This window comes from Eublepharis macularius, chromosome 9 (genome assembly GCF_028583425.1).
Source record: "Eublepharis macularius isolate TG4126 chromosome 9, MPM_Emac_v1.0, whole genome shotgun sequence".
Taxonomy (NCBI): Eukaryota; Metazoa; Chordata; class Lepidosauria; order Squamata; family Eublepharidae; genus Eublepharis; species Eublepharis macularius.
Window position 1 is genome coordinate 18,896,799 of NC_072798.1, and position 17,165 is coordinate 18,913,963.

General features: G+C 44.6%; 1 protein-coding gene across 2 annotated transcripts in view; it reads left to right on the plus strand.

The window, feature by feature from the left end:
• The first annotated feature begins 2,504 nt into the window (after nt 1–2,504).
• The window catches only part of RERG (RAS like estrogen regulated growth inhibitor), a 135,477-nt gene continuing 120,816 nt past the window's right edge, over nt 2,505–17,165 (plus strand). For both annotated transcript variants that reach the window (XM_054988838.1, XM_054988839.1), the window contains exon 1: nt 2,505–2,565. In XM_054988838.1, the coding sequence (XP_054844813.1) occupies nt 2,505–2,565 (61 nt within the window). The remainder of the gene's footprint in view (nt 2,566–17,165) is intronic.

Below are 17,165 nucleotides of genomic sequence, written 5' to 3' on the forward strand. Positions count from 1 at the left end.
AACCACAGCAGGCCCATATACAATTAGTTGTTAGGGTGCTGGATAAAACTGAAGAGACCAGAGAGACTCAGCCACAAAGCTCATGGGGTCAGTCTAATCACTCTCTTTCAGCCTAAGCTACAGGTTGTTGTAAAGATAAAATGGGAGACGGGAGAACCAGGTAGTGATTGATGTCTATTTTTTAATCAGTGGAGACTATTGTAGAGTAAATAAAAACCTCACCCCTTAGACAGAGTACAGCCTTTAGCAACGTTGAGAGGATTCAGAAAATGATGCAGGCCTCTCTTTTCTAACGTTAAGTGTTGGAAGGTATGAAGGCCAGAGCTGTCACACTGTATCATTTGACTGCATTTTTATTCCCTCCTTCTTCCAAGGAGCTCAGGGTAGAAAATGCGGTTCTCACTTCCTATCTCCACAACATCCCTACGAAGAGAAGCTGAGAAAAACTGAATGGCCGATACTAACCCAATGAGCTTCACAGCAGGGTGGTGATTCGAACACAAGACTCACCTGTCCTAATTGGGTACTCTAACTGCTACATCACAGACGAGCACAATGTACTCGAAGTGCTCGACTGCTAAAGCCTTACAGCATTACTGCTACTGCTTTATGTTCCTTTTGTGCCCTGGCTTGTTTTTTTATATATAAAACTTGTGGTTTATAATCTGCCTTTCTCAACGAGACTGAAAGCGGTTTGTACAGTGTAATGGCTTGATTTATGAGTGTCATCCTAAACAGAGTTATACCCACAGAATTTGAATGGGGTAATTCATCTTAGGGTGGTAGTGTTTGTTTGGTGGCCCTAGTTTAAAAGTGTCCTAAGAACATAAGCAAAGCCATGTTGGATCAGGCCAGTGGCCCATCCAGTCCAACATTCTGTCACACACAGTGGCTAGAAATCCAGTGCCATCTAAAGGACTGTCAGTGAGGCCAGGACACCAGAAGCCCTCCCACTGCCTTCCTTCCAGCACCAAGACAACAGAGCACCACCTCCCCACAAAGAGAATACCATCTATAGTCCTAGAACGATGTGACACATCGTCCTAGAACGATGTGACACTATCTGTGTTACTATTACGGCTCAAGTTTCCAAGGTGAATCTTCCTCAGGTGTCTGGGAGTGCTCCTTCCAGATTGAGAGCCAGTTTGGTGTAGTGGTTAAGAGCATGGGACTCTAATCTGGAGAGCCAGGTTTGATTCCCCACTCCTCCACTTGAAGCCAGCCGGGTGACCTTGGGCTAGTCACAGTTCTCTGGAGCTCTCTCAGCCCCACCTACCTCACAGGGTGTTTTGTTGTGGGAATAACAATGACATACTTTGTAAACAGCTCTGAGTGGGCATTAAGTTGCCCTGAAGGGCGGTATATAAATTGAATGTTGTTGTTATTGGGAAGGCATCAGGGATGGGTTTCGGGGTTTGGGCAAGACTTTTAATGTATCATCCAAGAATGAGCTGGCACAGAAAGGAAGGGAAGTTGCACCTCTTTGGGATACTAGTTTGAATAGAGGGCAGGGCTCCTGAGCCTTTAATAGTGGCAGAGAGAGGAGACCTTTGGCAGCTACTTTGCAGTTATTAAGGACCTGCAAGCCATCCCCTGACATGAAGCTGAGTTTAAACAGTTTTGTATAGTCCCACGCTATGGTCCTTCCATTACTGTTACTCTCGAGTGCAGGTGGAAATGCTCTTCTACATTGAAAATGCCCTGCTTTGGGAAAGTTAGTACCTCAGGTAGAAAGGCTGTAGCCTGGGCTTTCCCTTGAAGTATTAGTTTTCTGTGTGCAGGGAGCTTTTTGAGGCAATAGGGAACACACCTCCTATTCCAATGGGATGCATTCTGAAGCAGGTTAACCCCAATTCTGGAAATCGATTCTTCAGAATTGAGATCGGCTCTTTTGCTTCTTCCTACCGCCATCAAAAATGGAGCAAGCAACTCTGAATCTTTGGAAAGGAGATCGATGGGATGTGATTAGACTCCAACTCTGAGGACCATATCTGAATGAAAAGTCTTTCATAGTGTGAGTGGGTGGGAGGGCAGCCAAATGGCACGCACCTGAACTGCCTGCCCTGCTCCTGTTTGAAGATCCCTGCTTCCTGTGAACTTAGGCAGGAGCAAGGCTGCATAGGATTGCACGGGATTTACCAGCCTTTTGAACAGCACGATATGAGCCCAGTGGCACCTCAGAGACCAACAAGGTTTTCAGAGTGTAAGTTTTCAAGAGGCAGAGCTCCCTTCTTCAGACTTGAGTAGGAATGGAGATCTCTAAGCCTTTATATCCCAGCCAAAGGTGGGCGGGGTGTTAACAAGGGAGGGCATCAGGGTTACCGCCATGGCCACCCAGCCTTTGGAAAATGATCAGGGTCACAGTCTCTTGGGTTTTTTCCCCCCTCTAGACCTGGCTTTGGAAATCACAATGACGTGGTGAAGAAAGGACTGAGGCATTTATCCCTGACTCCAGTTCGGGTCAACCTGTGAAGTTGCCTCCAGCCTCTCCCTGCTTCCTGATCATGGCTAAGAGTGCCGAAGTGAAGCTGGCCATCTTCGGTCGAGCAGGAGTCGGGAAGTCAGGTATGTCTGCTTTCTCCATTCCCTTTTCTGCTCCTTGCTTTGTGTCTGTTGTTTGGGGAAAAAAAGTTTGGCAGGCAGAAGGAGGTACATTCCAGGTGGGTGAACATCCAAATGGACAGATGTGGGGGGGGCCTATAACACTCTCAAGGTGCTTTGCGTTTTCTGTGAAAGACTCATTCCTCAGCCAGTTTCTAAAGGGACTGGGGGCCAGAAGGCAGCAAACTGCAAACTGCTTATCTGAAACCTTATGACATGCCAAGGTATAATGGTCTAAAGACATATGACTTGTTGAAACTACATGGGTTGGGGCAATATTTGGGTGGGAGACCTTTTGGGAACTCTGTATAAGCCAATGCAGCGATCAGTTTCTTTGTAAAAAGTTGTACTGGGACTCAAACCGGTTTAAAAGTCTTTCTTTTATCCTAGACACATGAAATGTGATTGTGATTACTCAGCACTGAGAGTCAAGGCGCATGAACAGCTCTTGCTTGGCTGAACCACTTCACACCATAGGCCTTGGAGTAGTCTTCCGAGCAGTTCTTGATATTAAAAACCCTCTCCCCGAACACATAAAGCTAGTTCATCAACATGAATAGGTTGAAACCCTTTACCCTGGGCCGATTCCAGATGACTAACCTTAAGGCGCTTCATGCCGCCCTCTTCTGACGACGCGCAAAACTCGCGCGAGGAAACACGATGTTTCGCATTTTCCCCATCGCGATCCGGAAGAGGGCGGCATGAAGCGCCTTAAGGTTAGTCATCTGGAATCGGCCTTGGTATATGTTTTTGAGGTGCAGAGGGTTTTTTTTTAAATAAGGGAGAACATGGGACGCTCCCACCTGCACTCTGATGAAGTATGCACCAGACAGAGTTATATCACTTGCTGCACACTTTCCTGGGAGTAAGCCACATTGAATAACATTGGATGTATTCTGCGTAGATTTACTCGTTGCTTTCTGTGTAACCTAGTGCTATATAACAGTGCCTGTTGAAAATCATGATGTGGGTTGAGTGAAGTGCAGCTGCATTACTCTACGGCTGCGATTCACACGACCCATGCATATATGGCGATCCATTGAACATCCCAGTTGGTAATTTACTTATTTTTTTAATTTTTTTTTTTACACCTTTACATGGCCTCACCCCCTCAACGAGGCCCAAAGTGGTTTAAATATTATATATTAAAACCCAAAAACATATCACTACAATAGAGAGGTCCCACAAGAATACAACCAGTAGTAAAAAAAAAAAAATGCAACCAAGTGGCAAAGATTCTGTGATACATTATGGCCGGTTAAAGGCCTACTGAAACAGTTCTGCCTTGCATGCCTGGCAGAACCTAGATAGGTCCCGCATGGCGTGCATATTGTCAGACAGAGCATTCCATCAGGATGGGGCCACCGCAGTGAAGGCCCTGGACTTGGTGGAAGAGAGACAAGCCGCTTGGGGGCCAGGCACCACCATTAAGCCACAAGATGAAGAATGGAGACTTTGTAGGAGATCATATCAGGAGAGCCAGTCGAAGGATGGTCCCAGACCATGTAAGGCTTTAAAGGTTAAAAACAGCACCCTGAATTTGAGCCAGAAACCAACTGGAAGCCAGTGCAGCTGCTGTAAAATAGGCTGCTTATGGGAAGACCATGATGAAATGGTCAGGAGCCTAGCAGTTGCATTCTGGACAACCTGTCGTTTCTGGAGCATCTTCAAGGGCAGTCCTGTGTGGAGGGAATTACAGTAGTCTAACCTGGAGGTGACCATGGTGAGAATCACTGTGGCTAGATCTGATCAAGACAGATAGGAAGCCAGCTGGCAAGACTGGCAGAGATGGTAGAATGCTGATCATGCCATTGTGGTCATCTGTTTATCCGAGAATAACAAGGTATCCAACCGAGCCCCCAGGCTGTTCACGGAATCCATCAAAGATAACTGGGGCCCATCAAGAGCTGATAGCTGCATCTTCTCCAGAGGCCCAATCCTCTCCAACCACATAACTTGTGTCTTAGAAGGATTCAGTTTCAGTCAGCTCTGTCTTAACCATTTGACTGTAGTATCCAGGCACCGGGCCAGGTCTGAGAAAGCCACCTCAGGCTGTTTATTCAGCAGGAGAACGAGCTAGATGTCATCAGCATATTGCTGCATCCTACACTGTACCTCCTGGTGAGTTCTGCCAGAGGGTGCATATAAATATTTAAGAATATTGGGGACAAAATTGCCCCCTGCAACCCACTTCCAGAGGCTTAGTGACTCATTTTTGGATCCTGACCCACAGGATCCACACTGTTTTAGACCCGCTGAAGTTCTTTTCAAGAACTCCTGCAGGTACAACACATTGTAGCAATCTGAGACTGTGAGCCACGTTTATCTTTGTGGGTCACAGGTTCTGCCTTCTGCAGGAGAGAAATCCTCTCCGCTGCCGGTAGAAAGCAGAACGGCATGACGCAAGCTCTGCTCTGTGGAGTGGCCTTATGTTAATACTGGAGTGGTTTTATAAATAAATAAAATATGTTCAGTAAGGTCAGCATGACTCTTTGGAATGGCCAAGCTTTGCAGCATTTTTCTTGAGTTATGGCGTTATTATTTTGGATCTGAAGGGGTATGGAGAGAAGCGCTGCCCACTTACTCTGGACACGTTAGCTCTCTTCTGGTCTGCATCTGAGAAACAGTTTTGAATGAGTAATCTGCCAATTAACGTCCCAGGCCTGTAACAACGGAATGGGATTAGTTTAGCTATTTCAAGAGGGGGGGTCGGCCAGCAAAGCAACTGTTAAGAAAATTTTTACAACGCTGTAAGCCAGTTCTCTGTAACAATACGGAGTATGTATATATAGCACTTTGAAAGCTGGAACGTATTTTCATAAACGTCGTCTCCATAATTCCTACAACAGCCCTGTGAAATCAGCCAGCATCATTGTCCTCATGTTGCAGATAAGGGGCTGAAGTTGGATTGCTTAAAGCTATTTTTATCTCAGGGGTCCCCAGCCTTTTTGAGCCCGTGGGGACCTTTGAAATTCTGAAACTGAGTTGTGCGTGCAACCACAAAATGGCAGGGCCATACTCTCTCTCACACACACACACACAAAGGAAGCCCAAGCGCAGAGAAGAAAAGGGGTAATTTTAAAAAAATACACTGTGAAAGAGAACAACATTGTCATCTTGAACAGCAGTTGCTTTGCATGCGGAAGACCTTATAACTTCTGATTAACAGGACCTTGGTTAGCTAGACTGAGAATGATTCCTTTCTTCCTGGGACCCTATTACCGCAGACAGTGCTGGCCAAAGAGGAATGGATGGGCTGACTTGGCTTCCTGCCCTGACTTCCTAGCTCCTAGATAAAGAATAACAACACCTCTGCTTTCCTTCCTTCCCTTTCCTGTCTCCATTGAAGCTACTTTCACCAGGCCTGGTGTTCACTTTGGGAGCCTTGAGTCCCTAGCTTATGAACATTGCCACCGGAGAGCCTGCTTGAAGCCGTCCAGGCATGATGGATGTGCTCGGCGCTTGGTTCTAGTGATAGCAGGCTCTGATGGATGAGCTTCTCTTTCCCCAGCTCTGCCAGGTTTCACCATCAAAGGGAGAGCTCTGCTGAACTCCGAGCTGTTAGAAGGAGAGCGCGTCTGGGCTTTATGACATATGTGGTCTGTCCTGCTTGCAAACCTCAGTACTGGCCAGACAGCTGGAAGTCCATGCCAAACAGTATCGGCCAAAACGTTAGCCAGGATGCAAGAAGAGGCTTGATCCACAGGAAAGAACAAGACACATGCGTCAATAAATAATAGGATTGTGACTGCCAGAAGTTCCTGCCAGAATTTTCTATTGGCTTTGCTCTTCTTCTGCTCATCTTTCTTTCTTTCTTTCTTTCTTTCTTTCTTTCTTTCTTTCTTTCTTTCTTTCTTTCTTTCTTTCTTTCTTTCTTTCTTTCTTTCTTTCTTTCTTTCTTTCTTTCTTTCTCTCTCCCCTCCCCTCCCCTCCCCTCCCCTCCCCTCTCCTCTCCTCTCCTCTCCTCTCCTCTCCTCTCCTCTCCCCTCCCCTCCTCTCCTCTCCATCTTTCTGTCTTTTCTACAGTCAGATATGAGGCTTAGACCTTGATGGAGGCCTCAGTCTGTCTCCAAAGTCAAAAGATGCACATGACAGTCCTAAGCAGACTGTCTCTCTGCTGTCTCTCTTTTTTTTTTTTAGAATTTCTTGGTAGGTCTTACAATTCAGTTTCCTGGAGCCATTTCTTATCTCGGTGCCTCCTCCTCTTGGGGCAATAGAAAAATGGATCTTTTGAAAGATCCCTCTGGATGAGGTTGGTTGAGAAGGGACGGCTTGTGTGTAATGGATCAAGGAACATGCAATCTATGGCTCTACTGTAGGGTTGTTATCTCCAGGTTGAGAAATTCCTGGAGAAGCAAGGGTGGAGTCTGAGGAGGGTGGCCTTTGGGCAGGAGAGGGGGCTCAGCAAGGATGCGGTGCCACAAAGCCCACCCTCCAAAGCTGCCATTTTCTCCAGGGGAACCTCTGTCCATAGTCTGGCAATCAGTTGCAATTCCAGGAGAATTCTGGGCCTCACCTGGGCCGATTCCAGATGGCCAGAAATTGCGGTTTTTCTGCAGAAATAATCGCTTACCGGCCACACGTTCACTTTCGTCTCCATCCGCTTTGTCTCGCAGCGTGCCGTGCCGTCCCGCTTCCGGATGTTCGCACGGCCAACTGAGGTACCCGGGATTGGTTGTTTCCTCCCCGTCACAGTTGACATCGGGGGCCTTCATTGGTTCGCATTTCGTTTTTTTTAAATTTTTTTTACGTGTTTTGCGCAAATGTGCAAACGTGCAGGTATGCGAATACGCAGCGTCGACATTTGTGCGCTTTTGTGCATTTGTGCATTTGTGCGCATTTGCACAGTTTGATGTGCGCAAACGTGCAACTGCGCAAATGGCGCCCAGTTTAAAAAAAACAATTAAGGGAATATTGTTGCCGGCCGGCCGGCAAAGAAAGGAGGGAAAGGGGAGGGCCTCTCCGCAGCGACGAGGCATCCAGAAGTGTGCAAACCCGCAATACCGCGTTCACACCGTCCGCTTATAGAGCGCAACCGAGCGCCATGGACCACAGGTAAGCCGGGATGGGAAATTGCGGGTTTTTATGAGTGCTGTCACTGAAAAAGCGAAAGCGCTCGCTCTATTTGTGCCCGTCTGGAATTGGCCCTGGAGACTGTCAACCCTCCTTTAGAGCTAAATGTGACTCAATACAGAACCAAATGAAATCTTTAAGTTAAGGTCCATTGGAAGGGTAGGTGAGATGCTAGAATAGCCAGTCCGTGAAAGGAACGGCAGGTAACGATTAAAGGGTTTCTTAGAGATGCGGAAAAGGAAATGATAGGGGCGAGCAGTTGCTGGAAATCGAAGGGGGAACCTTGCACAGATTTAGGCCAGTGCACTAAAACGATTATACCTGGCATGCCTCTATATATGTATGACTTACTGTGAGTCCTTGTGTGCGCAACTTCCTAATAAAGGACTTGCGACATGCACAGTTTGGGCTGCAGCAGCAAAAGCAAAAAGGGATCTGTGGCACCTTAAAAACTGCTGGATTCCTTGCTGCACAATCTTTTAAGCATAAGCTAGAGCTCATGACATGAATCCTCAGTTAGCAGGCGTACAGTGCAATCCTCTACAGAGTTACTTCAGTCTGAGCTTATTGAAATTATTTGGCTCAGACTGGAGTAACTCTGCATTGAATTGCACTAGCATATCGACCTAAGGGGGGAAATGTGATCACGGAGGTGAAAAGACCATGAAACACGAGGCGTACAGGCTATCCTGTTTCTCTGCAAAGCTCACAAACGCACAGTATAAACACAATGACTATTCTAACCACTGTAATTTAGTACACCCTCCCTAGTTTCGTTAAACTAATTTAACACTTGTAGTGGGTGAGAAATGCTGCTTCTGTTTTTAAGCCATGGTTAATACAGTTAAGATTATTGCTAAATTGTAATTTAGCAATTTCACAATCTGGTTGCTCTCTGACGTTCCTTTTTTTTATTGGTAGCTGCTTGAAAACATGTGAGTTAAACACAAGGGAGCTGGCATTGGCCAAGAAGTCCTGTTGAGTGCACACACTTAATGGCCAACCAAGCTTGCTGCTTTGAGACCCTATTTGGGTGGAAAGTCGGCATACATTTGCTTTAAATTGAGTGTCAGTCTGGTGTAGCAGGTAGACTGCCGGACTAGGATCTGAGAGACCCAGGTTCGAATCCCCACTTTACCATGAAACTCACTAGATGACCTTTGGGCAGTCATACACTGTCAACCTAACCTACCTTGCAAGGTTGTTGTGAGGATAGAATGGAGGAGAGAAGAATGATGTAAGCCACTTTGGGTCCCCATGGGGGAGAAAAGTGGAGTAGAAATGAAGTAAAATTAAAAATAATAGTAACATGGAAAGATCCCATCGATTGGTTTGGTTGTCATACGACTGTTTTGATTCCAGTGTTTACCCCAATGAGCGCCATAAAGGGAAGGCACATATCTATAAACAGAAATGGGCAGAAATGGGCTTGGAAACCCTGTGGGTTTCCAAACATGCTTCCACAGTGTTCAGTGGGAGATGTGGGGTACCTGGGGCAAGCCCATACATTGCACGTTGGTGTGAAAGAGCCTTTAAATAGACTGGCTCTCCATAATACTGCTCTCCAAGAGTTGAGAATAATGGGGAGAGGGCGGCAGAGAGAGAGAGAGAAACTGTGAAAATTGAGTTAATGCATTGAAGTAATTGGCTTCGTTATTTAGTTAAAACACTCTCATTATAGTTCTTGGGAGAAAACCAGCTGCAAAACCCTGTGCATTCATTATTATTCACTAATTGCATTATGTGGGTGAAATGTTGCTATTTGTTCTTTCCTTTGGCAAGAAAGCATAGACCATCTCTTAAGTGATCTATTAATTAAAGGAGGTTTGCCTTTAGAGAAAGAGCGTGGTCAGTGGAGGACCCTTTATTGGAGGGAATTTGGCACTCTCTCTCTCTTTCTTTTGTCCCTTGCTCATTTTCTAATCCTTTGGCCTTCTTGAACGTCCTTAATTAATGTTGCCATTTTAACTTGGTTCTTGGCAACTTGTTGGATGACTTGCAACGTTGTTCGGCGACTGCGTGGAAGCGCTGGCTCCGTTTATTCTTTGGCTCACTCGCCTTGGTTAGAAGCGCATTTGTTGCTGACATTGTCCATAAAAAATGGAATTTGACTTGGAAAGACATTTCTATAGCTGCTCCCCTGGCTGTCTGTGGCCCCTGCTGGCTTTTCTCTAGGGGCTTCCAAGAAATCAGAAACTTCGTTGTGGATAATAAAAACCAGTATAACCAAGTCCAACGGGTAGCTTTTAGCACCTGTGAATTGACAGCATTGGACATGTGTAAACTGGATTAAATTTTTCATCTTGGGAGCTTTTATTACCTTATAGCCACATCTCCTTAAATAGCTAGGAGCTTTCTTAAGTAACTTCTGTCCCTCTTTGTCAGCCCTCCTCTGTCATATTCTTAGTAATAGCAGTCAGATGAGGAGTTTTTTCAGGATTGGTCAAGCATCGTAGAGGGTACAGAGTCCAGGCAATGGCAGAAAAAGGTCTAGGGAATATGGGGGGGGGGGGGACAATCGGTATCACCCAACACACAATATCACTTCTGACGCAACCCAGAAGTGATGGCATTGCAACAGGCAATGCTCTAGCATTCCCCAAAACTTTATGGTTTAACCATTTCTGGTGACGTGATGATGACATCAATTCTGGATTATGCTAGAAGTGAGGTCGTTGCACCCGTCACTGGTGACCCTTCCCATTCAGTAAATCTCCCATCAGCATCCGCTTCCCTGCACTGAACGGAAATTTCCCCCCCCCAGGGCAGGACAATATTGCAAAAATTTCCTCCTTTCAGACCACAAGTGATTTGTGATGGCCAGTTGCCTAGTCAAATGATTTGTGACCTACTAACTGTTTTGGTTTCTTCGCAAAGCTAGAATGAGACTGGCTGAAATGTCATTGCTGGGCCAGAGACCCATAAGAAGGAGGGTGGTTCCACTTCAGTGCAACAGGCATAGAGTGAACAGGCTACTTCCACCACAGACTTTGCCCGTGAAGCAAAGTTCATGCAGCAAAGATACTTCAGGTGCAGGTTTTTAGCACCTCTGGAGTATTGGATCCCTTTGGGCTGCCCACCCAGAGCTTGAGAGAGTCAACTCTGGAGATGTACAGATAGACCTATGCAGGGCTCTTTTTCTGGGAAAAGAGGTGGGTGGAACTCAGTGGGTTGCCCTCGGAGAAAATGGTCACATAGCTGGTGGCCCCACCCCCTGATCTCCAGACAGAGGGCCGTTTAGATTGCGGCGCGGAGGGCAATCAAAACTCCCCTCTGTCTGGAGATCAGGAGGCGGGGCCACCAGCCATGTGACCATTTTCAGGAGGTTCCAGAACTCCGTTCCACTGCGTTCCTGCTGAAAAAAAGCCCTGGACCTATGCTTGTGGTTTTCCCCCCTTCATGTTGTGAGGCTTTTCATTCCACTATGTTTTGTTGCTGATGCGGTTTGTTTATTTTACGCCGTTTTGATGCCATTTATATGTCAAATGTCATTTATACGCCACTTATATGCCGTTGTTACGAAAATAATGTCAAAAAGGCATAAATACAATAAGAACAAGATATTCGGTATTTACTTCACACGAGGGAGAAGCAAAATCAAAATGGAGATTTTGCAGCTCTGTTCCGATTCATAAGTCACTTTTGTATAATTTTGTTTCCTTCTCTACTCAAACACTTACAGTGAAATCCTAAGCAGAGTTACTCCAATCTAAGTCCCACTAGATTCCAGCTCTCAGGCTCAGATCTGGTCTGAATATTGGTTGACAGTGGTTAAAATTGCGTCTTGTTCTACGGTGCCTCCTTTCTGCCTAGGTTTTGCTAAACAAAGATGTAAGGGAGCGAGATGCTCGCCTTCAAGGCCTGTGTATTCTCTTCTGGTTAGTAAAATTGTAACAGTTTAACTGTCATGATGTCCTTCATCGTGTTGTCTTCCAGGAACTGTTTTACAAATTGTTAAGGGATATTTCTCCTGGGATTGTTGATAATGATAATTTGCTGCCAGGGCTGAGTTTAAAGATCTGCTTGTTTCAGCTGGCTTTTTGTTGATAATGCATTTCCTATAATTTTTTTTTGTCTCCAGTTTTGTTTGATGTTCCTTGCCTTTAGATTCGTGATTATTAAAAAGGTGGACAATACATTTTCTAAGAAAATAATAGTATCTGAACCTTCTGGTTTATCATTATCTCAGGAATGTAGGATGTTTATAGGAAAGTTTCTCATGTGTATGTATCTTTTTTGAATGCCTCTTTTATTCGATGAGTCCTAGCTAAATGTCCATAGATCCAGAGGAGTTAGCCGTGTTAATCTGTAGTAGCAAAATCAAAAAGAGTCCAGTAGCACCTTTAAGACTAACCAATTTTATTGTAGCATAAGCTTTCGAGAATCATAGTTCTCTTCGTCAGATGCACTGTGATTCTCGAAAGCTTATGCTACAATAAAATTGGTTAGTCTTAAAGGTGTTACTGGACTCTTTTTGATTTTGCTAGCTAAATGTGTAACCTGACTCGGTTGAAGAGGAGATCCAAAAGTTCTATCTGTCATGTATCTGTCAAATGTTCCACACATGCTAGCTATTGCTTGATGCTGCTGCCATGGTTTCCCGGGTTTCGCTGTTGAGTCAGCACCTTTTTCTCATATTACAGTATTTGATGAAATCTTTAGGAGCTGTTGAGAGATAACAAGCAAAGATTTGGAATTTGTCTCTGGTGAAGAAGACCTTCTGGTTGAACTTTCAAACTGAACTCAGCCACAGGGGGCACCGATCACTCAATCCAGAGGAAATGTTGCAGAATAGATTTAAAAGATTGTTTACATTGTGTTTGCAATGGGGAAAAATTAATAGGGAAATTGTTGAAGAAATAGGTCTTTACAAAGGGCAACCCAGAACCTGCGTGGAGAATGTATAGACCCTCCCTGCAGCGAGACAGAATTTTTATGGATGAGCTGCTTGATTTCCACATTGATACGGAATGGGTGGCTTGCCGAGGAGAGCAGTGTTGTAGATAGAAGCAAATTGTGGCAACAAAAATGGGGGGCGCAAAGGCAATGCAACCCTATAGTCCAAACTCCTGCCCGAAGTGTAGCATGAGCAGAGGGCAGACTCAGTTTAGCTTTGAGAATTTTATTAAAAGCATTGATACGAAGTTGCTACCATTTCTTCAGCACTGTATTAGATACCTGTTAGTTTTAAAGCTCTGCACGTTTGCATTTATATATCCAATTGCATTGCTTATTGAAATGTCTTTGAAATTGACTGTACTGACTCGCGCTGTGTAAGCTTCCTTGAGTCTCAGTGAAAAAGGTGAACTATAAATGGTGTAAATAAAAAATAAAAACATGCCTGCTGAATGCGTGACTCTAGGAACCAACGGTGCTGTCCTAAACAGCATGCCTTTCTAAGCCCATTGAAGCCAAGGGTGTAACTCTGCTTAGGACGACACTATAAATGATTCACAGTGTGCTACTGTCTGTGGCCTAATTCTCAGTGTGATAGTATCAACCGGTTTGTGCTATGCAACACACCATTGGATGCATCCATGATTAAAATCTCCATACTGGGAGGAAAACCTCTCCAATCCCTGAATGTAGAAAACTAGCTTGTCAGGGAGAAGCCAGATCTTTCTTTTCCCCCATGGGAGGATATTCCATCATGCAATCGCCTAGATTTATTATTTTAGCAGGAACTAGGCTTCTGTAGGTTGGTTATGTAAGCCTAAGACACGTCCCTGCACCCCACCTTTTCTAAAGCCTGCACACTATACTGTGAGATAACCTTTTCCAACTTATTACAATTAAATAAGCTTTTGTACAGTCTTAGCTGCTTAATTACCTGTTTTAGGAAGCAATCTTAAGCAGGCCTTCTTGGCCATAAGTCCCATTTTATTCAGTGAGTTTTACTGCCAGAAAGTTTTCTTTGGGTTGCAGCCTCAATCTTCTAAATTTGGGTCTGAATAAAACCATAGTTCTAGAGAAAAAAGTGCTTCCTTTGTAGGTGACAGTATCCATGTGTTGCAGAAGAAGCATCTTAGAAGAGGCATTCTCTTATGTGAGAGAAGGAAGAATGCCTCTTCTGTGATGCTGCTTACCTGACATACTTTCTGTATTAGAATTAAAAAATCTGGTGCCTGTTCAGTTGGTTGTTCCTTTTTCATTGATCAAATCTTTTAAAATCTCTTCATCTCACCAGTCAACTGAACTGTGCCGCTATAACAATAGGTAACCCCACCCCACTCACAAACTCCCATAGGGTTATTAAACTTGCGGAAAACAGGCCTTAAATATGCAGCTGCTGCTTATATGATCTCTTTCACAGAACAGGTACCCAACACTTAATCATTTTTCAAATGTAAATTTTTGTAGATGTAGATAATGTATTAATTTTTATAATGTAGACTTTTTTTCCTTTCAGGAACTGTGAAGGAGGGAATTAGTCCAGAATGTGTTGTGAAGGAACAATTGAATACCCAAACAAATCCTAAATAAGGAAAATAGTAAAGAGTCCAGTAGCACCTTTAAGACTAACCAACTTTATTGTAGCATAAGCTTTCGAGAACCACAACTCGCTTTGTCAGATGTATGGATGCATCAGACGAAGAGAGCTGTGGTTCGCAAAAGCTTATGCTACAATAAAGTTGGTTAGTCTTAAAGGTGCTACTGGACTCTTGACTGTTTTGCAACTACAGACTAACACAGCTGACTCCTCTGAATAAATAAGGAAAGTTGCCATTCACGTAGCATGACACTGTTTGCATAGCATAGGATTTCAGGGGAGTGGGATTCCCCAACAACGATTGGCAGGGAGGAAATGGTGGGGGAGGAGATTCAGCACTGCGCCAGTGTGCAGTGTTACGTCAGGTGCAAAAGTGGAAGTGAAGTCATCCAAGTGGGGTGATGCTCTAGGCATCTTGGAAGGTCACTCTAACACAATGATGCTACTTCTGGTTTCATGCCGAAAGTGAAGTCATGCATGGGCACAACGGCAAACATCCTGTCTCCCCAGTTCTTCCCCCAAGGTGCTAGCTACATCTGGCAATGCTACTTCCAAGCCAAGTTCTTTGGTTCCTCTTTTCTTCAGGCATAGTCCGAATACAGAAGGCCAATCGTGGTTTGACTGTGGAGTCCTTGGCTTATGGGCTTGCTTCCTCCCACTGTCTCTTCCGCTTTGCTCATGGGCTTGCTTCCTCCCACTATCTCTTTGCTGTAAATCAGCAAAGCGTAATGACAACTGATTAGTCCTCTCTTCTCCAAACCATGGTTTGAACATACTGACCAACTATTGCTTGCATTAAATGTGGAGTATTTAATTCTTGAGCTGTGCTAAAGAACTTCCCTGGGCAGGTCAGGGAATTCCATGCATATCAAATGATCCCTGTGGCTCATTGCTGGAACTGTGCCACAATTTCAAAAGCGATATTTGGAATGATTATAGCGAAAACACAGTTCAGATGAAACGACAAACTACACTTTTCTTCAAAGGTGGACATCTTTTATGATGAAAATGCATGGAAGGGGAAGAGGGGGAGGAGAAAGTGAACCCCGGTGAGTCTCTAGACTCTTGTTTTTCCCTTCTGTTTGAGCCACACCTATTAAAAGACGCAGGTTACAGAAGAGAAAGGACTTTAGGAGGCAGCTGCAAAGTCTACTTTCAATAAAAGGGGAGGGAATTGTTCTGTAGATATATAATGCACAAGGTGTATTCTTTTGTCACAGCCCTGGTGAAAGAATGGAAAATTGCTGTAAAGGATATTAAGGGACTTTAATTGCCATTCATGGCTAGTGCCTTCCAACTCAGTATTTTAAAAATGTGATTGAAATGATTGTCTTAATTATTTAATTAAAATAATTAAGACGATGTGAGTTGAATAACCATGATGACTCTGCGGCAGAGCAATAATAACCTGGGATGACCTTCTTAGTTTACTCTGATGATGCAGTGAATGGTTGGACGGCCCATAATTTGCCGGGTTAAAAGGTGGCATCTCTGTTCATGGCTCAGCGGCATGCAAATGTCATCCTCCTTCTCTCCATTATTCTGTTCTGGATGTCCTTTTAGGCTCTTTGAATAGATCCGGTTACAATACGTTCCACTTCAAGAATATGATTGAATGTTCCCAGTAAAGAAAAAAAAACAAGTTCTCCTTTAGAATTGCCTTTGCTTGGAAATGCTCCGCAGTTGTTAATTACATTTGTCCTGAAGATCCTGTTTAATTACATTTTAAAATTACATTTGTCCTAAAGATACTGTTATCTGCAATATATATATATATTTAAGGTACAGTCTGTGAGCTCAGCCCAAGAACAGAACTTTTGTATTTAAACTGTATGCTGTTAATTAATTTTTTTAATGTATCTGCAAGATAGTGGCAGTAGCTTAGACTCTGCGGAAGAACAAAGACATCTGTGCCTTTAGGAGCACTGCTCATGGATTAAATAACTGAAGCTTTTGTTTGCGTAACCCACAAATTAAACGATGTCTGAATTAGAAAGGGACAGGTAAGCAGCCCCTTGATGCATCATGGCCAAACCAGTCCTCCCAGAGCCTTCTAAAAACAATTGCTGAGGGAGCCCATCACAAAAGACAGCAGCCAGACCTGCTCCCTCTTTTAAGAGCCAAGCTAGGTGAGATGTTGGGAGGGCCACGAATGGATCGGAGTTTTTAAAAGGATGAGAGGTAAGAAGAGAGAGTTTAATCCTTACGTACTTTCAAAGATCGAAACTTACAAATCCCCCCTCCAGCATTACCAGCCCTGGCCAAGAGAGGGGCTGCCTTTTTTCCATTCCAGGACTAAGAGGAGCTGGAGGTGAGGTAAGGTTGCTAGCCTCCAGGTGGTAGCTGGAGATCCCAAGGCCATAAAGATCAGTTCCCCTGGAGAAAATGGCTGCTTTGGAGGATGAACTCTATAGCATTATACCCTGCTGAGGTCCCTCCCTGGGCTCCACCCCCCCTGCCCCCAATCTCTAGGTATTTCCTAACCTAGAGCTAGCAACCCCGGAAGACTGGTTTTAAAAACTGAAATGCTGAGAGGAAAGTCGAAATCCTCTGTCCCCTTGCACTATGGTCCCAATCTCAGTCGGGGATCCACAATGCTGCTATTTCCTGTTAAGAAATTCTCACCCTGAGTTGACCATTGAATTAAACCAGTCGAAGTTTCCAGTCCCTCCTTAGCGTGTGCAGAGAGAACCATACCAATATCAAAAGTCACCCCCGCCCCATACATAAATGTAACAGCTCGCAAACGACTTGAAGATTTGCACCGCTGTTGCCCGCCTGTAAATTTTCGCACAGTTTCGTGTTACCCGGCATTGAAGGTTGAACGCTCGACCTTGGCCCATTTGTGCTGGAGCAGCAAAGCACACGAGGAGGTGGTAAATAATCCCAGCCTGAGTCGCTCACTACTCCGTATGCCAGATGCACAGCTCCAAAGGCTGTTTAACAAGAGGAGAGGTATTAAGCCCCAAGGAAAAGGGAAGCAGCTGATATGTATTAAACA